Consider the following 21,036-nt stretch of genomic DNA (forward strand, 5'->3'; position numbering starts at 1 on the left):
TCCTACCATCACGTCGGCGGGTGAGCTACGCAATGTAGTTTAGGTCCGACACAGTAGGCTGCCGAGTATCCTGGAGTTGGTAGTCCACTGGCTCTAGGCCATGGCCCAACGAGACAATCGGTATCTGTTCATGTATTGCGGCAAGAACTTTCTTAGACTCCCAATTGTTTGATTTTAGACCGCCTGGTTGTTTTTAATGACCATCACGATGATTTCAAAGCGTGCCAAAGTCTCGGGCATCTCTAGCCCACGTGTGCGTAGCACGTATCTGCGTCTGGTGGGAGATTGGGCGCACGGTATCAGTGTAATAGCCCATATACGGAAACAGAGACCGGGGCCGATCAACCATTACCTTGGAAGTAATAGCCGTCCGTTTGATAAACTAAATCGCCTTTCCAGGACAGCGCACCCAGGTCACCGGGAGGGGGCGTCCTTATTTCAAACGCATGACCGCGGCGATGTGGAATGAAAATGGCCAAAACGACGAACGTCACTGTGTGTTATACCTATCAACGAAGAATTCCGCAACGCGGCCCGGGAACGTTCGAACTGGCCGGGCTTTACGATACCCTTCCCACCCAGGCACAAGCAGTATACCTGCCATGTCATACAATATGGCTTCACAGTATAATGAAATGTTGGGGAAATGTCTATCAGATAAGGGCTTCAGCCCTTCCTTCTTTCTCCCTTGTTGACATTTTAGTTTAAATAAACTGTATCACCAGATTGCTGATTACTCTATTACATGTCCCTGCGAGTGGTAGTTTATCTATAGCTTATCCAAAGTTTGTCTAATGGGATATATAATACAAAACAGCGACCCAACAATCCGACTCGCGGCGTCTCCAATATCATTACGAACACAAATATGTCGTATAATATACTAGCACTAAATATACATCCACAATGAGACCTAGCTGTTAGATCATGTTCTGGTAATTGGGCATCAGTTAACTAGGATATTGCCGGGTCGTGCCAGGGACATTGGTTTAGATGGCACTTTACTAGCAAACCTATGAGACAGGCCCTACTTTTAGTTACTCGCCAGCTTTGAGAAAGAACTAATAACAATCCATCTCCATATATTTCGCATAAGGATGTTTTGCAAAATTCACATGGCTGGATCCGTGAAGGAGCACCTTGAAAAGTATACAAAAAGGGAACGTACATGAAATTGGGTTATGATCAGAGAAACAAATAGTACACTAGATTTGATTTGAAAATAAGATTAAGCTAGAAAAAGAGCAGCCTGTTGCTAGCAAGGACACGGTCATGACATAAGTACTGGCAATAACGCAGTCTAAAATCTAATTGCTTCTACTACTAAGGTCATGGAAATTGAGACACCGAGACATGCAGCAGCACCACTCCTGTGGTTTGTCGTGAGAAGAAATGTCTCCATCTGGAGTAAAGAGCTCAGCCCATGGCCTCGGAGATGGTCCACTTGCGATGCCCTTGCTTTCCAGCGGGCTTGACTCGTCAAGGGCCGACGGCATTGTAAATGTAAAGACCGATGGCATGAATAATATAAAGAGGATGAAAGGCTCCATCGTGTTGGATATTTTGGTTATTGTGCAGTCAAAAACTAGTGGTGGCGTTGATTGATAAGGAAAAGTCGCAGGGAGATATGGTGGCTGTTAGTAAAGCAGTCTTGGAATAGGCCAGCCTGCGTGAGTCCCAGATCATTCCACTCTGTATTATATGCGTTACGATGAGGAAGCAGCGTGTGGGTTATGTGATACTGGAATAGAAATCGGATGTGTCCTATCAGTTGCATCGCGTATCTAGGACTCGAACTAGAATGGGTGGGAATCTTCAACTTCAGGTTATTGCACCCCCTGCTTACGCCTCCGAGGTTAGGGAGTATTAAAGAGCCATGACCCTCCAGCCTATCCCTCTCAGCCAGACACTCTGAACACGCTAAATGCTGTTTTAGGTAAATATATTGGAACTCGGCGTCCAGGTACTCGTTAGTTGCCGAATGAGCCAACGGCACCTTATGAAAACAGGGATTGATATGGACACGCGCAGGTGGAGATCTGGTACAAATGGAGGAGATCGCACAGCAAAGCCAGCTCGGACACCCTAAAACTTCACAGCCCCAAACATCGCTGACATGGGATACATTGCTTTCCCCACGTGTAGACAAATGCGAGTCGTAAAGAAGCCCCAAATTCCCACTGCAGTCCCTGGTTGACTTGCCCTGTGACAGGTCCAAGTGTGCACAAATGACCTAGATCTAGTTCATTGCTAATAGCTGACAAGGTCGTGACATTGGGGCTACTGCTAGCATTTCTGCTGGACTTAAAGGCCAAAGGGTTTTGGCCTACGATGTTGCATGACAATGACTTTCTCCTAACAGCTGCTCGAGTTATCTAACACTAGCACTCCCTACATATCAAATTAACCGTTATCCCTCCACAACACGTGCCAAGCCGTACGAAGATCGCACGGCACCTAAGTGACTGTAATAGGCTGCGGTCGGGTTGAGCCAGCCACATAGCCGTAGATGAATACCTCCCTAGTAGCAAGTCTATCTCAAAACAAGTCACAGAAATAGGAGTCAGAATCTCAAGTTAATCCAAGCCACAGGGGGTCAATATTATGAATATGATAACGTACCCCGCCGGAACAGGTATCACCACACCCAGTATAAATGCAGTCCAATGGGTCGTTACATTGGAAGTCACACTGCGAGATGAGCTTCTATTATAGGGAAGGTTATTTGAAAATGCTCGCTTACCGAATCCTGTCTAGCATTCAAGGTGTTTGCCTTCTTGGCTGTCGAGGGCATTGCAGACGCAACGACAAAGGACGTGAACAGGATACTCAGGGTAGAAAAATTCATGTTTGCTAGATTGCTGTGTATTGGTTGCGTGTGTATAGGGAGTATTGTGTATTTGCAGACGTGGATTCAATGGTCTGGGAGGACTGACTTTGGGAGGATGGACCTTTATATACCTGAGCTTTCTCGATATTCCCAGGGTTTCCCGGAGTTTGGACAACTTATTACAGAATATTAGGTACGTCATTACACGCTGCGACTACGAGTGCATATCCGCATATTATTACCCTTCCAGTATGTTCCGTTAATTCACCGCGTCATGATGTAGCACAGCTCTCCACCCTTACATCTTGAAACAGGGCACAATGATGTACAGCATGACCTGAGATCCACTGTGGCCTGTGAGAGTCATTGTTGGCGTAGGATTTGATCAGGACTTACAGATGGCTTTTCGCGCGAGGTGTTCCCACATGTGCTGGCTCCTTGCAGATCAGAGATTGAAGTGACAACGCCCCAGCCAATCTCCCAGTACCATTTAATGTTGTCAATGCATATGCCGAAAGCATAGACAAAGTACAGGAAGGAACCAATGCAGAGGGCCCTTGCCTCTACATTCTGGTCTATCTTGCTGCCTCTTCCAATGCCACATCACGTTCAGCATTACCACGCACTTGCCGCAGAAGCAAATACACACTCCAGAATCAGCCCATGACAACAAAAGGAGTAGTAGACGGGCGGGATAAGGAGACGACCAAGAGCCAATCAGAAACTGTAGCTTTTGGAGGTCGATGAGAGCACATGTGGAGGCCTCGCAACTTGCTGATACACCCAGTGACTGGCACGCTGCACCTTATGCAAAGCCCTGCAAGGCGTATCTGTGCCCTTAACTTAGATAGTGGATCTCATTACCTAGCGCGGGCAATTTGTAGGAGGCAGTCAATAGACTATACCATAATTTTGAGGCGGTTGAAGTAAGCGTTCTCTTCTATAGGTTGAGTAGGTGTCCAAGAGAGAAGTGAAAGTAAGCACGAGTAGCAAGTCCTACATGGAAGAACGTATTCAAAAACAGTTCAATTTAATATCCTAGATCCTAGTTCAAGAGCACATCTTCGGTGAATCCGAAACTTGGGACTACCTTGAGGACAAGTAATTTTGCTTCGTCCAATGTTGTCTGTGCCACCCCAGCGCCAAGCCCCCGGTTCGCAGCAGTATGGGGTAGATTATCATTCGCTGCATGCACGTAATGTCTTACCCACGAGATATCACGTCATATTTGTGTATCCGAGAAGCGCTAGGTTCTGGTTCAGACTGCAGGTTCCTTGATACATATGATGAACCTGGCTCCCAGGGACAGCATTCCAGAAGAATCGTGTGGAGAAGACACCCATTATTAAGATCCGTGGTGCCAGGATGGTAAAGAATACAAATGTCTCATTAGAACTAGGGACTATGTTTGTTTTTTCAATGGCCTTCCGGTTTTCCACGGAGCTGAGAGGTACTTTTGATCCTTCCCGTAGACGCCTATGTGACCTTGCCACAGGGTGAATGACTCTCACAATATAACCTCGCGAATGTGTCTTCACTCTCACACGCACCGCACCACTACCACTACAGTGCGGAATTTGGGTCGTTCCCAAGGTCTGATTTACACAAACGTATTATCTGCTAGAACCCGCCACAGTCTCGTAGATGTAAGAGTCTACTCGATTGCACAAACAACCGCAGTTAAAGATGTAAAGAATAGCAGATGGGCGCGGTCTCCCAGGGAAATTCCTCCCTAGCACAACTAACGCGCTGAGTGTACTCGTGTGTCGAAAGGAGAATCCCCAGTCTATAATAGGTGCGTAGGCATAGCCATATCACTGCTGGAGACCAGGTACGTCTTCCTGCATTGGTAGGATGAAAGACAGGAGGCCCTCGGTCTAACTTCCATTAAAGTCAAGGTGGACCGGATTCCCTACCTAGGGACAAGGAACGTATAATAGACTTTTTGAGCATCTTCCTACATAAAATACAGGGCCAGAGCAAAATGCATGGCAGAACAGGCACCACTTCTAGTCCACTCTACCCAGCAACAGTTCCATTTGTAAAGAGATTGTCGATGAACACAATCGACAGCCCTATTACTGACCATATGATGTGCAGTACTAAATTCAGCCAATTACACTGGACCGGTGCAATCTCATTCAGAGCTCTAACTGCATTCCCTGTGGTATCATACATTAGGATATATCCTAGCAGGAGGCATACCGCAACCATGCATGTCCGTCAATGTATGACATTCAAACCATCTTGAAAGGATCCCAACTGTAGATGCGAACCTATAAGACATGTCTCACTGTTAACGGCCCCAACGCATACCGAATAACGGAGGCATAAAGACTATAACGTACCCCGGCGTCATAGAGATCACCACAGGAAGCATTAATACAGTCATCGATGGTTCTGCATACGAGACCGCACTGAGAACTTAGCATCTACTTCATCGTATACGCTTCGTGGACTATGCACTTACCTCGTCGTGCTAGTGCCTTTGGCCTGCCGGATGTGGAGGGCATAGGGGGTTATGATAATGTACATTCGGTCGGCACCGCCGCACTCACCAGACACGAAGTCACGGCAGTCATTGCACTGTAATCTACGTTGTGATGTAAGCTTTTACCACGTTGTCCTAAATGACATTCATCATCGTTTTCAGATATCGTTGTCAGTAATAAGAAGACTACAAACCCCAAGGCCAGTTCACGAGCAAGGCAAAAACAGTATACGTGAAAGATAATCAGGCTACAGGAAATGAACTGGAACCTCAAGCACCCTCCTGGTCACTGAGTGCACATGTCTTGTTTTCCGTGCCCAAGGCCCTTGAGTCAGCTAACGCACCCGAACGAATCCTTAAGATTCCGCTCTCGTGTCAGCGTTCTCAACCAGGAAGGGCTGCAAAACTACCTTTGACAATCACAAATTTGGGTTCTTCTGAAAAGTATCTAAGGTAGCACCGCAATATCGGGCAACTGCTGGTGCATCCCCGCGGGGAGTCCATGTAACTAGCTAACATTCAGTGGCGCGGTGGCTTGCCCTTATGCAGGACTATGAAAGAGGTGGGAGCTCTGCTGTGCTAAACGTAGTATCTAGGCATCGTATGGATCTGTAAAATCAGAGTTTGGTCCCCATGACAGCCCATTTCAGGCCAGAGATCCAACTATAATAGCACTTTCGGCTTCATGAGACAAAAGTAGGCTCGAGCTGGTACTCCGGAGGAACTTTTACTAGTCCACTTGAACAACTCGCAGTGCACAAGTCACCCAAGTAAATTAGACGATATCTATATAAAAATCAATCCATGGGAATAAGTTTCTTCGGGCAAAATGAACTATTTCAGCTTAGCATTTAGGTATCATGTGTTAGTATGCTCCGAGCATGCGTGTTTAGTGGGTAATGCTTGACTTGCCATTACGATTGAGCCATGGAACACAGTTCGCGTAGGAATATAGAATGTACATTCATGCATGATTCTCATAATCCGCAATGACAGTGTCATTCATTTTATTGTTGCAAAAAGAGCGTTCTCCTCCCAAAGAGCAACATGTGGTACCTATCGAAGATATCTTCCCTGACTAGCCATGGACTGCTTTCCCGTCTTCCTTGTCTCTTCCCTCTCTTAATACCCCTTCAGTATGTTCCTTAGTGAATTAATTCCACTACGCCTCATCCACAAAGCAGCTAACGGCACTGTACGCTTCGCCTTCAGCAAACTCAGGAAGTGACTCGTCGATCTCTCGAGTAGCCTCGTCGCTGCAATCAGGGGTGCTAGAGCAAATTAGCACAAGTGCCGTGGACACGGAGAAAGGCGAGAAGGGAATGGTGTGGAATCCGCTTACTCGAAGAATTGGCAGTGAATGTTGGAATCTGCCGCAATTTCGACAGACCCTAGGCCACTACATATGTGTAAATAGAGTAAGCTATGTTGCAGTTTACTATTTCTTCCTCGCGGGAGGAGAACGCGTACCTGGGGAAGGCGGTGATATCACCGCACTGGCCGTCGGCCGGAACAGCGAGTCCTTCACCTCCGTAGTTGGGGTTTGCGTAGACTGTTACCCCCGTTGGTGCGGGTTGGGCCGCTCCAAGAGATGCAACGGCAGCGAAGACGCCTAGGGTGGACAAGTAGGTGTACATGGTGGAAGGTATAATGGGCTTGGTTGCTTGTTGAGACAGCTGGGATATGGAATGTATCGTGGATGAAGAGGAAGACGGGTTTGCGGAGAGGATGGGACAGGTTTTTTATAGACAGTCATCTTGGCACTATCAGGAATAGAACAGCGGCACCCCAGAATGAATTACCTAGACATGCGGTTTGAATGGGCAGATGCGTCCCAGTAGATTGTCCGTGGTTCCTCTCTACTGGATATCTGCACTACTTTCCAATGCCAGCCACGCCAGGGATTGCTGTACATATACGGCCAATGGAGATTACTCTCGCCAGATCAAACCCTTTGAGGGAAAAGGTCATTTTGCATTTCCTTGGGGGTACCCTCGCCTTGAAACCGGCGCGTCATCATTCCATGGATTGCATGGATCCTCTATGCGGTTACCTAACACTGCATTGTTGATCGTAAGCCCAAGCGAGTAAGCAGTGACTTGCCTGACAGAAATAAGAGGCTGTCGTGACCTGAGGTCTGAGTGGCAGTCAGACCTTGTAGGTATCAATATATCATCTTCGGGCTCTTGGCCGGATAATAAAAACATATATCCTCACTATACGCTCACCATACCACCATAATGAAATGACCACTTCTGGGTACATGGATTAATGGGGGTCAGGCACAGCAGCTGGGGTAAGCACAGAAGGAACATAGCCCCAAGCGGTGCAACGTCAGATCGCGGATCTAGGGTCGGTCGAACATTGTCCGTCGGTGAATCTCAAACTTGTGACTACCTACATCAAGCACAGGCACACCTTCTTTATCCAATGTAATGCCTCGAATTGACTGCGCCATGGCTTGCCGATGAAGATCTTGCCGTAATAGCCTGCAGGGGCTTCGTCTGTACTACCCCAGTCTGGAAGCCCTGTCTCACGAATCCATGGATGGAACAGTGTGGAAAACATGGCTTTTCCTACTTTTTTTCAGAGGCTTTTCTTAACAATCACTAGCAGCAGAGAGGTAGCTGTGTCAAGTAAGGTGTGCTTAATACTCCAAGAATTATAAGAATACTTGTTTTATTGCGGCAGCCTAGTACAGGACCTAGCGAGGAAAGTCTCCATTGGTCATCTTACATTTTCGGGTCCCCGTCACTCGCTGTCACCTATTCCATGTGTAACATATCATTCTTGGTCAAGATGGGATCTAGTTTCGGCACTGCACCTTGCTGTTTGCAGTATCATAAAGTTAGTCACTTATCCTTCAAAGAATGACAAGTAATTGCATAGTAGGTCTCTTCTTCAAATGCAGCTCGGGATTTGAATATAATCTTGACGGGGTCAAGGCTGCAGTCGGCCTCGCTGCAGGTTCGCGTTGGTATATTCTATTTTGATGGGAGGTAAACTGCTTGGAATACGTGGCAAAACAAGTCATGATCACCTGGGACGAGGATGGAGCCGATGCGCCTGGGAATAAGAAAAATACATTAGCGAGCGGTGGTGGTCGTAACGAGGTATCGAAACGACTAGGACGCCATCCATGATGTAATGGGGACTCGTTCCTTGAATGTATGGCATATTTCGTCGAGTTGAATGCTGGGCTCTGTGCCCTGGTAATTGGCCAGGCTATATACTGTGACTGCAAAAGGAGTGCCCTGGGCCATTGCAAGGCTCGATAGGGGCGAGACGGCGGGTAGGAGGCGTAGAGGCTATTGCATTATGGACGAAGATTAGAAAGGGATTGATCTTGAGATGCAGGAGATAGAGGTTCAATCCGGGTACGGGTATAGACCATCGCGGATGGCAGAATGTGCCTTTTATAACGTACATTGCTAGCGTCATCAGAGTTATGTCGAGCCACACTCGGACTGGAAGGCCGGACTAAGACTGATTATCGACAACTGTCGCTGAAGGTGATCATACACATTCCCTGGAAAGTGAAGCCAGTTTGATGCCGTCGTCGGCCACTGATACTACTGGCCATCAGGTCATCCATCGCACAGAATGTACTCAGCTGCAAGGGCTGGTGTTGGCAGCGCCCAGCCCAGGATGCAGCAGCAGACAGGTCCGTGGTGAGCCTTGTTACTAGGAATCCACACGGACCAGGCAGAACACCCCTTTTACTCTACGAGCAATCTCCAGGGCATGTCTGTATTGTTCTCTGCGCCTCGATTCTTTTAGCGAGCTGATAAATGGCGTGCTCGTGGCCTGGAGGACTAGGAATCTGCCAGATTTTTAAACTGTAGTACTCTTTCTTGTATCGTTTGCGTTGATTAATTTAGTATGGTGCAGGAAAGTCTTTACTAGTCTTAACATGAGAATAGTGTTTTGATTCTGTGATCACTTTAATTGACGCTCCAGCGGACCTGCCTGCCATCATCCATATCCCAAACACCAAGGATATCGAGGAGGATATCAGATGGAGCATCAGATGTAAGCTACAACGCAGGACCTGAGCTGATGTGATTCAACGATTACATAGCATCCTAAAATATCCTAATCGCAACCACACATTTACAGGTTTTCCCCTTTAATCATGGCCTCCAGGCAATACCCAATTGTCGGCCACGAGATAGTCATGTTCTAGCAGGAGCGTCTCAATAAAATCGTTTAGTAGCACAACTATAGGTCAGAAAGCTCTGTTAAAATCGCCACCCAACTTCTGAACAGGAATAATATCAAGGCGGTAACGTACCTCGTCGACACAGGTATCACCGCACCATTATTAATACAGTCCTCGGGAGTGATACACTCGAAGTCGCACTAGATAAATCACCTTCTACTGTGCTGTGTTTGCGTTGTAACCTTACAATGTCCTGCCTCATCTCGATGTTGTTTGATTTCTACTTTGTCGATGGCATTGCGGATGCAATGGCAGATGACAGAAAGAGGATACTTAGGGTGAGGAATTTCATGGTTTTCGTAGTCTGTTATCGTGGGTACAATGCTAGGAACAGGCTTGGATTGAGAGAAAATTGGCAGACTTGTTGCAACTGATTTAACTGTCTCCTGTCTACGGAAACATGGGGGACTATAAAGTGGTGTGCCCGAGCAAAAGGAATGTTGCAGGATGTGGTCAAAGCCAGAAAGATTATACACTTTCGCAGTTTACACTTTGTCATCCTGACAGGTTAGATGGGTGTGCTGCATAGCTGTGACCATATGGGCAGCATTGTAGTACAACCCTCTAACATTGTAACACGAACGAAGGCAGGACCAATTTTTGGCTTGGGATTCGGTGGAAGGACTGAGTCCCACTACATTCCTATCTGGACTCTGTTGTGTCCAGTCAAGAAACGATTTCTTTGGCCAGGGTCACAGACTACGACATCACATGGATAGGAACCCGTCTCACAATACTCAACTAAGATATAAGCACCGTCCTGCACACAACTGCCGCAACCGAACGACCGCGCAGAAACTGGGGGATGGGCATATTGATCTCGCCGACCTGCTCGTCGCTGCAGTCGGTGGTACTGCAGGTAATCGGTAAATTTTCATCGACAAGCGACTGGTGGATTGCCACTTACTCGTGAAGCTGACAGATTGTCTCGGGCGGATACGGAGGAAGCTGAACGGATCGGATCCCACTGTACATACATGGCGAGTTTGTTGATGATTTATATGGCGCCAGCGTGTGAAAGGAATGGAAAGGCTTTAACATGGTAACGTACCCTTCTAAGGCCGTGCATTCCTCGGTAGCAACGAAGCTTAATGCTGTGCCTTCATAGTTCGTGGATGAGTAGATGGTCATTTCAGGTGGGTCTTCGTCTTGTGGGAGGGCAGTTGCAGGTTGCAATATAAGGGGCGCGATGGTTGCCAGCGAGGCAGACAAGGTAAGCAGTGGATTGCATCGTTGCGTTGCGTTGCATTGGTAAAGCTGGTGGTAAACGAAATCCGGATTAAGAGGGTTATTGGCAGGAGGGGATGAGCGGGCAACCTTGATGTTCTATAAGGCGACGCCGCTTTCTCTTCGTGGTCTTGCCACCGAGATACTGTCTGACTTTCTGCAGGGGATTCATGCATGTGTATGTGATTAAACCTGCAGGATCGAGAGTATTGAATGTGGCTGTCTACTAGTTGACGATGGGGGAGTACGATCGTTCCCCACCAATCCTGGGCCACTCTAGTCAAGGAGGTCAGAATAAAATATACGAATCCTAGCAGGAGTTATGTGGCAAGAGAGTTGCACGACTACGTGCACTGGTACGCGCAAGGAATAAGATGGCTTTGGTGTACTTTAATCTATAAACCCAGCAGCATTGTCGCAATCAAGAAATAGAGGCTGATCACCATGTCAAATGTCAGCACGTATAAACTACCGCTGATGTGTCTTGGGATCCGAGGACATCACCGTCATTCATTCACTTTTGGTCTGACCCTCTTCCTCCAGGACATGCCACCGGGCGGGACTTGACCGTATTGGTTACCCCGGTTGCCCCAGCCAAGAGACCAAAGATTCATCGATGACGAGGTTACTTTGGCGTGGCAGGAGTCCGATTGTTATGGCGCCGGAGTTGTAACGAATCATATTATATGTAATCGATGACGGTGGTGGTGATTTAGGTGCACGAACCTAAACAGTAGACAGTATGCTAGAAAACAAGTATAATCTCTGAAAATAACAAAAAAACAACACTCATCTCAATAGACACCTATTACATAGTAGATCCTTTAGAAGGAAATATGGCTGGTCAGGCAAAGAAAGAAGCGATGCTGCGCCACATCCGAATCAGGCAAATTAGGCGACCGGAGAATCCCCGCGCATCCAACTTGACGTCGGCATCCATCGCCCCGCCACCACTGCTGTCACGGGCAACATCGTACGACGACCTGATTTGAGGTTTCGCATGATTTTCCAAATCCATCAGGTGTAGTCTCATGCTCATGGATGGGAAGCAACCAGCCAAACCCGCCCGTGCCAAACGGGAGACCAGGTCCCGCAAGGGGTGGTGCGTTACCCACCAGATCTCAGGTCAGGAATGCGAGCTAACAACGGAGGATACCCAGTCCAGAGTGCCGCAGCCGCAAGATTAAGTGCGATGAAAAACAACCGGAATGTGGTCAATGCCTGAAGAGCGGGCGTGCTTGTCGCATCATCGACAGCATCTTCAAACCGCACGAATATACCTTCAAAACAACCGCGGTGAAAGCTAACACGCCAAGCTCGCGGCATGAAATCGACGATAAGAACGTCTCGCAGAGGGGAGCAGCAAGAAGAGCACCCAGCATCTCCGTAATCAATGACCAATATCGGCCGGAAACCCACTCACCTATGAACGCATCCCAGACTGATTCTGTGGGCGATAGACCAATCCTTGGCCATGATTTAGCGGAGAGAAACGCCTATACACAGTCCCCAGCATTGCCATACGAAAGCCCTCACCTCCCTATAACGACCCAACCAGAAGACACTTATCAGGATCGCTGCGAGATTGCCTTTTTTCTCCGCCACTTTTCTGAAGGCCCCGGACAATGGATGGACCTGGTTGGCGAACGGTCGTATTTCAGCTATAATGCGGTGGTATTCGCTCATTGGAGTCCTCTTGTACGCTATGCAGCATGTGCATTAGGCGCAAAACAACTTGGCCAGACAAGGAATCCCGAGCTGCAAATCCGCCAAACCAATACGCAGAGCCTGATGATGAGAGCGCTGATCGATACGAAGCTTGGCTTCACCTGGTATGGTGCGAAGTACTATGAGAAAGCAATTCAGTTGCTCTCTAGAAATATCTCAAAGAAAGACCTCTGCTCCCCAGCGACTTCGTCCCCGAACTACATCTATGGACTCAACTCTACACCCAAGAGTACGGATCATAGTACTCTCGCCGACGAGGCAGATGGCACCCCGTACCAGATTCTAGCGGCTTGCATATTATGCCAATACGAGGATGTCAATGCTACCATTCGCGCTTGGACGGGCCATCTAGATGGAGCATTCCGTCTACTTAGGCCGCATCTCACTGATCCTGCAGTTTTCCAGTTCTCCGATATGGTTCCACAGCCGACCAGAGCACTGGACGCGATATTCTGGTATCTGACCGTGAATGATATGCTGAATGCCTGTATGTTACTCCGGGGTTCCTTGTTGGAATATACTGACCCATCTAGTCGTGATACGGAGCAGAACTAGGATCGACCCAGATGACCTGGTGCTTTGGCGCACTTTGGGTCTGCCCCTGGATGACTACGGTCGGTTAGCCATTATCTCCCCGAGAGAGGCCCAGCTAGAGGTTATTCTATTCAAGTCTTTGATTCGACTCATGTGTCAATTGTTGAACGCAGACGTGGAGAACAGTGACCAATGGTTGAGGATTACCGAGGAATTCGATCGTTGGCAGTCCAGCGTTCCTTCATCCTTCTACGTTCCCATTACCTGGCCGCCCGCCGATGCCAGCCCTACAACTAGCGCCGATCCCTTCTGCCGAGAGACCTGGTTTCCAAGTGATATCTGCGCAATTACGTTGGCGTTTTATCATATGTCTAGGATGATTCTCCTAGCAAATCGCCCAATGGGTCTATTTGAGGCAAGACCTCAAACAACGGGCGACATTCCCGACCCCACTAGCACACTCCAACAGGACCTCCGCAAGCATGCAATGGAAATTATACCGATCATGCATGCGATGCCCAGTGAAAGAGTACAGAAATACATGTTGCAGCCGCTTTATGTGGCAGGGCGATCACTGACAGAGGATAAAGAGCGTAGCAGTCTACTTCGACTCATGCGGGCCATGGGTGATGACTTTGGACTCTTTACTGACTACAGAGTACAAAACCTGTGTGAAGAATGGGGCATCCCTTACAGTGGAATAGATCGGAGAGATGGTCACGGCATTTTTACATAAACCAGTGAAGGGCCTTTCTATCGTTGTCAACAATACCGAGCACTACCCCGAAACGATGCCCTGCCGTCGTTGCCAATCTAGAGCGCCGCCATACGAACAGTTGTATTCCATGAATTCTCCCGGATTCATCTTGATCTTGCGATCACCTAAATCAGTCGCGGGCTTTGCTGCTTCCCGACTGTATGCTTGGATTGTCGTTGCTCGCTCATGGCGACAGTTGAAGATGGCTTCATTCATTCGAGCCACGAGCTCTAATGTACTGCCGGATGATGTCTCTTCGGCACCATTAAAGAACGCGCTGAGCGCCTCTGCATCCTCAATAGCCTGGCTGGCGCCTTGACCTTGCGTCGGTAACATAGCGTGAGCCGCATCGCCAATTAGTATCGCGCGACCCTTATGCCATGTTGGTAGGGGGTCCAAGTCGCGCAGCTGCCACAAGCCGAGCCTTGTATCTTTAGCCAGTTGAAGTGGCTTCTGGGCCCAGGCTGGAAAGTCCGAGAAGGTCTTCATCATCTTGTCGTGATCACCTGAGGTTGTCCAACCGGTGTTCGCGGCATCCTCATTCATATTTTCGTCCGGCACCAGGGCTACAATGCCATAGATGCTTCCGTTTCTTGCCGGACCCATAATGAGCCTTCGATCTCGACCTACCACCATGGTCGTACACCCCTTGCGCGGATCAATGATCTTCACAAAGTCCGATTCCTCCTCAAGCTCGTTGACAGGGATCATCATTCTGTACGCCGACAGACCAGTCGGTCGCGCCATCACATCCTCACCAAGGACAGATTTGCGGATCATGCTTTTGATTCCGTCTGCGCCCACAATCAGGTCCGCTTGGAAAGCCTCCCCGGACACAAGCTCGATAGTGCCCTTTCTGCAGTCGCACCTTACGACCCTGCTTGAAGTTCGAAGTACCGCAGGCCGCCCAGGAAAGGCCGGGGAGGTTGCTCGTTCTTTGAGTGTCTCATGGAGATCGGCTCTGTGATACATCATTCTCTCTGCGCCGTATTTGTCCTTGGTCAATAACGGTATCCGGATTTGCATCTCTCCATCAAGATTATACACTTCAAATGCCTCATCGACCATGGAGCCGCGTTCTTTGAGTTTTGACGCGAGGCCCCATTGCTGCTCAACTATCTTGGATGCATTGGGCTGAAGCGATATTGTCGCACCGATCTCTTGACTTATCGATGATTGCTCAAGTATGGTAATTTCTCTGTCGCCTTGGCGTAACGCAATCGCCTGCCACCGAGTTAGTCGATGATGAGCACGCACCGAGAAGAGTACATACCGCGGCAAGCCCGGCAACACCAGCACCCGCGATAATAATTCTCAGACCCATTGTTCTGGGATCGGTGATGTTCAGCGTTCATCACCGAGTCACAATAAATCAACGATATGGCGAGGTGGAGCCGAAGCTGTATATTACCCCCACGCGCCGATGGTCTGCTCGGCCAGCCCCGAGCGCTCCGAGCGCCGAAGTCTCGGGGGCACTATCGAAGTCATGGAAATGAATCAGCCCATCATACTTGGACTCGAAGATGAACATTAGTGTCGATGAAATAAAGACGCAACGAGAAGTGGACTCGGGTGCCAATCCACCAAAACTGTCTCCGGCTTATCTGAACAGAGCCCACGTTTTACCTCAGAAATTACACCAAGATGTCCACAACTACAACCGAAGTCAACCCTGGCGTAACTTTATCCACTCAGTCCAAGGGTTGTATGGCTGTTGATGGAGCTCCAACTAGTTACGGTGACTTCCGCGACGACTTGAACAGAGACGGATACGCCGTTATCAAGGGTGCTATCCCGCTTGAGCGCGCAAAGAAGTACGCCGATGAATTCTACTCCTATCTCGAGGGATTGTATGTTCTCAAAACCCCCTTTTTCGATTTTATTTTAGGTCTTTAATGGCAAAGTCACTCCTAACATGCCAATAGTGACCTTGGATACAACCGCAACGACCCATCAAGTGTCAAGCCAGTCAACCTCCCCGTGATCAACGAGAAGGGCATGATTCTGGCCTACGGCGTCACGCATGAGAAATGGGTCTGGGATATCCGCGGCGAACCTGGCGTCGTCGATAGCTTTGCGAAAGTCTATGACGATGATGATCTGATTGTCTCGTTCGATGTGGTAAATGTGCAGTTTTCTAAGTATGCGCATTACACCCCTGTTCAAGTCTTGGTTTCATATAGCTGATTTCCATGGGGAATAGCCGAGAAGAGATGCCTGAGAAGTATGTACCTCATTCAGAGTGATGGTTGAGAACTAACATCCCATAGCAAACCCTGGCCACACCAAGACCAAGACCCGTCCAAACCAGGCTTCCGCTGTACGAATACATACCCACCTCGGATCAATCTTCCATTTTCCTCAACTAACATTATCCAGGCTTGCAAGGTCTCGTCAATTTGAACCCTGCTGGCCCTCGCGACGGCGGATTGATCGTCTGCCCAGGCGGCCACATCCTGTCCGAACAATTCCACGCCGAGATGGCCGATGAACCGCGCATCCCCGCCTGGACACCCGAGTGGTTCGGTTTCACGGACAACGGCATGAAGTGGCTCAAGGACCACGGTCTGGCGTGGAAGAAAGTCTGCGCGGAACCTGGCGATCTCATCGTTTGGGATAGTCGCATCCCGCACTATAACCTTCCACCTGAGGGGGAGGAAGATCGGTTGGCGATATATACTTGCTATATGCCTGTTAAGGAGGCGAGTCAGGAGGATTTATTTAAGAAGAAGGGAGCCTTTGAGAGTGAGTTACTTTTCGTAGTACCGAGATTGAGGAATCCTCGAGCTAATGGAAGCTAGAACGTCTCGGAACCACGCACTGGCCGAACGCGGTTCATGTTGCCGGGTCTAATATCGCCACGAGGGATGGGGCGCCGTGCCCCAAGAGCCGTGCCAGGCCTGTTCAGGAGCCCGTGCTGAATGAGAGGACGTTCAAGTTGACAGGGATTCCGTATATCAAGGGCGAGGCTTAGTTCCACCGATATGTTTTGGCCATCCCTCGATGGTTTTCAGGACCATTATTCTGTATACAAATCCAAGTCATGTGCAGAACCATGGTCCTTCCTGCTGAACGTACCCTCCACAGATTTCGCAGTTGATCCTATTCCAGCTGTTCGCAGCTGCTCCGAGGGTGGCTACTTCCTCTTTCGGCCCGTAGGTTAACCATCGCGCCTTCCCTTTACATCACTGCTGCTCCCATCGCACCTTCTTCCGGGAAGCTCTACTCTGGCAACAGGTCGTTTTTTTCTTCCAATCTCGTACTTGTTGCGTAGACACCATGGCCTCCATGTATGCCGGCCCAACCCCTGGAGTTTATCCGGCAAGCCGTCTGGGGTGCGTCACAGAACCCTAAAATCCCACTACCCTTCTATTTAACCGAAGTCTTCAACGCAATTTCAGACATGATGTCATATTCTGGAGGAATGTTTCGATACTTCTTGGCAGTCCGGCGGGATGTAGGCCTGTGTCTGGGGTTGTGGGGTAAATGTATACATCTGGATGCTCCGGTGGAGGTCCGGCAGATCCTCACGCCATCCGAAGTCGCAATATCTTATGCAATGGCGGATAATTTCTGTCCTGGCTTCCTCTTACCCTGGGCATCAGGTTCGGCACAGGTACCGTACCTGATCTGGTTCCATGCCGTGATGAACTGGTTTTCGCCACTTATATAGAGTCCGAACAGCCGCCTGGACCACTGGATCTGTCCCAGCTCCTCGCCGTCTTTCCACTCTTCTTAGATTTTCCTGGACGAGAGATACCCTCGTTAAGGAGATATCACCATGAAGCTCTTCCACGCCCTCATCGGCCTTTCCATGTCCTCCCTGGGACTATCTTCTGTCCTTCCCCGCCAATCCACGGAGTACGCAGGCTACCTCCTCTCGACTTTCACAGACGTGAACCCGAGTATATTCCAATATCTTGCCCCGGCGGATTCCCCCTTGTCCTTCTCCGCACTGAATTCCGGCTCGCCCATCGTATCATCAACAGTCGGAACAGGCGGAACCCGCGATATCTTCTTAACCACGAATGACGAAAGAACTGAATTCTTCCTCATCGCAACAGATCTAGACATCAATGCAGACGGATTCAGCTGGGATGAGGTTACGCGTCGGGGGAGTAGAGGGCTTGTTATCTGGAAGTCAACTGACCTTGTAAGTTGGGGAGAGCCATGGCTTGCAGAGTACGTATATAATCCCGCCACTCCTTAAAACCGGGACATGAAATTAAACGCTGACGATCTATATAGAATCGAAGAAGAAACGGCCGGAATGGCATGGGCTCCCTCAGTCGTATATAACGCAGACGAAAGCCAATACTACCTCTTCTGGGCCTCAAGACTATATTCCGAAACCGATACAGAACACACCGGCACCGCCACGCTCGATCGAATCCGGTATGCTACAACAACGGATTTCGTATCATTCAGCAAACCAGCAGATTATGTCGCACTGGATAGCGAGAATGTCCCCCTCATAGACCAGGAATTCCTCTATCTCGGTGAGGAGGGACACTACGCCCGGTTCCTTAAGGATGAAAATGTACTTCACGTTTACCAGGAGATTTCGACTGATGGGATATTTGGAACCTGGACACGCAGTCCTTCGCCTGGCGACAGTGGGTATATTGCGACAACGACATTCGAGGGTCCCGCTGCGTTTGCGGATGTGAATACGGCAGGGAGGTATTACCTCCTTATGGATAATTATGAAGAGTATATCCCCTTTGTTACGGATGATATCGAGAGTGGGGTTTGGGAGCAGTTGGATAGGATGGGGAGTGGGTTGCCTGCTGGATTAAAGCATGGGAGTGTGTTTCCTGTTACGGCTGGGGAGTACGATGCGCTTGTAGCGGCATATGGATTGTAAAAATTCAATGACATCCTAGTGGGCAAGGATATTTCTGTTACAGTGAAATAAATGTCTTGGCTAGAAAACATCTGTACTCTTCGGACTGTCAAAGTATAGCATCCAATTCCATAGTTCTTCCACGTTGAATCCTTCGAACGGATACACCTCATTGAAGACAGGGGATATATCGCTGTCATTAGATCTGATCGCCGAGTCATGGAATAGATTGCCAGGGGTACTGTCAGCGTTATTGAAGAGAAGATCCGGGTCGGGGTTGGGCCAGTCGACGCTGGTATGGTGAGCGCTTGGATGCGGATCAGGATGAGAAAAGGACTGCGCTCTTCGAGGCATCGAGCTGCTGGTGTTGATTCGATCGTTGGTCACGATGCGGGCGGAGGCAGGTGATGTCGGTAGATGGCTAGATGGTGTAGGAATAGTAACCAGGCCATTCAAGCTCGCAGTTGACTTGTACGTGGAGTAGTTAGGGTATCGTGGCTGTTGGTGTATGGGGAATGGGCTCGGATGGGGCTGCTCTGGTGCATATCCAACCAACCGTGCGTGTATTTGCTCGTAGATCATAGCGAGACCTTCAATATACCGAGGATCTATGTTACATTGCGCGAACTGTGTACTCGAGTACGACAAACCAGCCTTTAGTAGTTGCAGATCTGTAGCTTGAAGTCTTGAGCTCGGATGTTTCAGGAGGTAGATGGCAAGCGCAATGCAAGCGAGGCCGGCCGTCCCTGCTGGGATAAGACAGCTATCCGCATAACGATCTTGCAACTCAATACTGAGTTTCACAATGGCGCGCGCGCTGTTGACGCATATAGTTTCACCATTTGCAAGGCGATGTTTGGAAGGGTCATCGGCACAGTGCTTTGTCACCTCGTCTTCGATCTTGGACTTTGGTGCAATAAGCGCCGCTCGGTGGAGGGCAATCATCGTTCCATGATACTCAATAGAGAGAAAAGCGACAATGTGAAACTCGTCGGTAGAGCAGATGATATCGTTTCCAGGGCGCAGCTCAGATGGTATTTCGTTGGCCCAAGCCAGAAGTGCTCGGTCGAGCCGAGCCGTGTCGAGGAGGATTTCCCTGACACTCCGAGGCCCACTTGTAGGTCTCTCTTCTTTATTTTGCGTCGAAGGCTGGTGACTGTACAGATGATGGCTTACAATTCCCTGGTAGTGGGCCAGTCCGAGATGCCATTGCAGAAAGCGACTTCTCGTATCAATCAACGCCTCGGGGCTTGCCATAAGGTGATCCGGAATCAGGGTCGGCCATCCAGATGCTAGATGCATCATTTTTTCAAATGAACAACATACAGCCCATGTATGACTGTGGAGGTTATCCTCCAATATTGCTCTGGAGGATTTTCGATGCAGTCCAAGTGTGTAGGAAGTGCGGATTGCCATCCCCAAGTGCTGCCACGCCAGACCCTCTTGGTTGTGGCCCCGATATGCAATGGTAAATAGCAGCAGTGTCTGGACGGTGGGAAGATATGGTACGAGGATGACATGTGATAGTAAGCTAGCCGCGGCGTGCAGATAGCGATCGCCCTCTTCAGTCGGACATTGTGATTCCTCATCCAAGCCAATGCTCATGACAAGGTATGCTGATACAAGAAGTGGGACGTCATCTCGGGGCAGGCTGCTCAGTTTCGGAACTGAGGATAGTTGGTCAATGGAGGTCGACAGTGCATCAAGGTCGAATATAGGGTACAGAAGGTGGATACGAGAACGGTATATCGATAGAAAGTGGTTTCGCCTGTCAGTGTCAGGCAACTCTGGTAGCATCAAGGCCAGAGGAATGTCCAGCTCCTCTGCATGCCTCATTCCATGCCTGAAGAACCCAGATACAGGTTTCATGCGCGCAGCCTTGAAATAAACGTCTAGCGACTTTGCCAGGCATTGCGAACTACTACCACCAAGTATCTTAGTGCGGTTTGTCCCTTGCTCTGTGTTGATTGAGGTGTCAAAAGGCTGGCGGACCGGCGACACCTCGTTCCCTGCACTGGACTCAGCAACTGCATTGCGAAGCGTGGCTGGTGGATGAAGTGCAGCATGAGTCTGCTGAGGTGTGACAATATCCTTGGTGACACACTGGGCGTCGCCATTCTGTGCTTTGTCTGGCAGCTCAAGCCATTCTCTCACCCCAGGGCAACCTGGCCGCTGAGGATCGGTTGTAATACATGCTTGATTTCGGACTCGACAGTTGCGACATTTGGGGTATTCCGCGTCACACTTGACCTTTCGTTGGCGGCATATGTTGCATGCCATAGACAGGCGGGGACGTTTCGCAGGCGGTGGTCGGTCCATTTTTGCAGGGAATAAGGGGGGTCGATGTGGGCTGATCCATCGACCGAGAACATGTATACCCCCGAGCTGCAGCTGTCATCAT

At 49.2% G+C, this 21,036-nt stretch overlaps 6 protein-coding genes across 6 annotated transcripts; 3 read left to right on the plus strand and 3 right to left on the minus strand.

The window, feature by feature from the left end:
- Positions 1-6,483: 6,483 nt before the first annotated feature.
- BDV14DRAFT_198360 (uncharacterized protein) lies at positions 6,484-6,958 on the minus strand (the record flags this gene model as incomplete). Its single annotated transcript, XM_073772923.1, has 3 exons — positions 6,484-6,592; positions 6,664-6,720; positions 6,792-6,958. 3 exons carry the CDS (start codon positions 6,956-6,958, stop codon positions 6,484-6,486), a joined length of 333 nt encoding a protein of 110 aa, XP_073629858.1.
- A 4,774-nt stretch (positions 6,959-11,732) lies between these two features.
- BDV14DRAFT_170359 (Zn(II)2Cys6 transcription factor) lies at positions 11,733-13,927 on the plus strand. Its single transcript, XM_073768192.1, has 3 exons — positions 11,733-11,872; positions 11,931-12,985; positions 13,032-13,927. Exons 1-3 carry the CDS (start codon positions 11,802-11,804, stop codon positions 13,766-13,768), a joined length of 1,863 nt encoding a protein of 620 aa, XP_073629859.1. The 5' UTR covers positions 11,733-11,801; the 3' UTR covers positions 13,769-13,927.
- Positions 13,811-15,113, minus strand: BDV14DRAFT_198362 (uncharacterized protein; the record flags this gene model as incomplete). The annotated part of the gene is made up of 2 exons (XM_073772924.1): positions 13,811-15,013; positions 15,063-15,113. The coding sequence occupies 2 exons, from the start codon at positions 15,111-15,113 to the stop codon at positions 13,811-13,813; spliced, it is 1,254 nt and encodes a 417-aa protein (XP_073629860.1).
- A 320-nt stretch (positions 15,114-15,433) lies between these two features.
- Positions 15,434-16,763, plus strand: BDV14DRAFT_198363 (uncharacterized protein; the record flags this gene model as incomplete). Its single annotated transcript, XM_073772925.1, has 6 exons — positions 15,434-15,639; positions 15,715-15,930; positions 15,993-16,013; positions 16,060-16,109; positions 16,169-16,534; positions 16,591-16,763. The coding sequence occupies 6 exons, from the start codon at positions 15,434-15,436 to the stop codon at positions 16,761-16,763; spliced, it is 1,032 nt and encodes a 343-aa protein (XP_073629861.1).
- An 807-nt stretch (positions 16,764-17,570) lies between these two features.
- On the plus strand, positions 17,571-18,656 carry BDV14DRAFT_198364 (glycoside hydrolase family 43 protein; the record flags this gene model as incomplete). Its single annotated transcript, XM_073772926.1, has 2 exons — positions 17,571-17,971; positions 18,038-18,656. 2 exons carry the CDS (start codon positions 17,571-17,573, stop codon positions 18,654-18,656), a joined length of 1,020 nt encoding a protein of 339 aa, XP_073629862.1.
- A 20-nt stretch (positions 18,657-18,676) lies between these two features.
- Positions 18,677-20,954, minus strand: BDV14DRAFT_207706 (uncharacterized protein; the record flags this gene model as incomplete). The annotated part of the gene is made up of 1 exon (XM_073775195.1): positions 18,677-20,954. The coding sequence occupies one exon, from the start codon at positions 20,952-20,954 to the stop codon at positions 18,717-18,719; it is 2,238 nt and encodes a 745-aa protein (XP_073629863.1). The 3' UTR covers positions 18,677-18,716.
- Between the last annotated feature and the right edge of the window lie 82 nt (positions 20,955-21,036).

Source organism: Aspergillus stella-maris (assembly GCF_047715825.1).
Source record: "Aspergillus stella-maris strain CBS 113639 unplaced genomic scaffold BDV14scaffold_16, whole genome shotgun sequence".
Taxonomy (NCBI): Eukaryota; Fungi; Ascomycota; class Eurotiomycetes; order Eurotiales; family Aspergillaceae; genus Aspergillus; species Aspergillus stella-maris.

Bases quoted from the DNA above. Each gene is read 5' to 3' on its own strand.
- BDV14DRAFT_170359 (XM_073768192.1), top strand. From the start codon at position 11,802: ATGCTCATGGATGGGAAGCAACCAGCCAAACCCGCCCGTGCCAAACGG. The intron at 11,873-11,930 runs GTGCGTTACCCA...GAGGATACCCAG, and splicing joins ACCAGGTCCCGCAAGGGGTG to TCCAGAGTGCCGCAGCCGCA. The intron at 12,986-13,031 runs GTATGTTACTCC...TGACCCATCTAG, and splicing joins GAATGATATGCTGAATGCCT to TCGTGATACGGAGCAGAACT.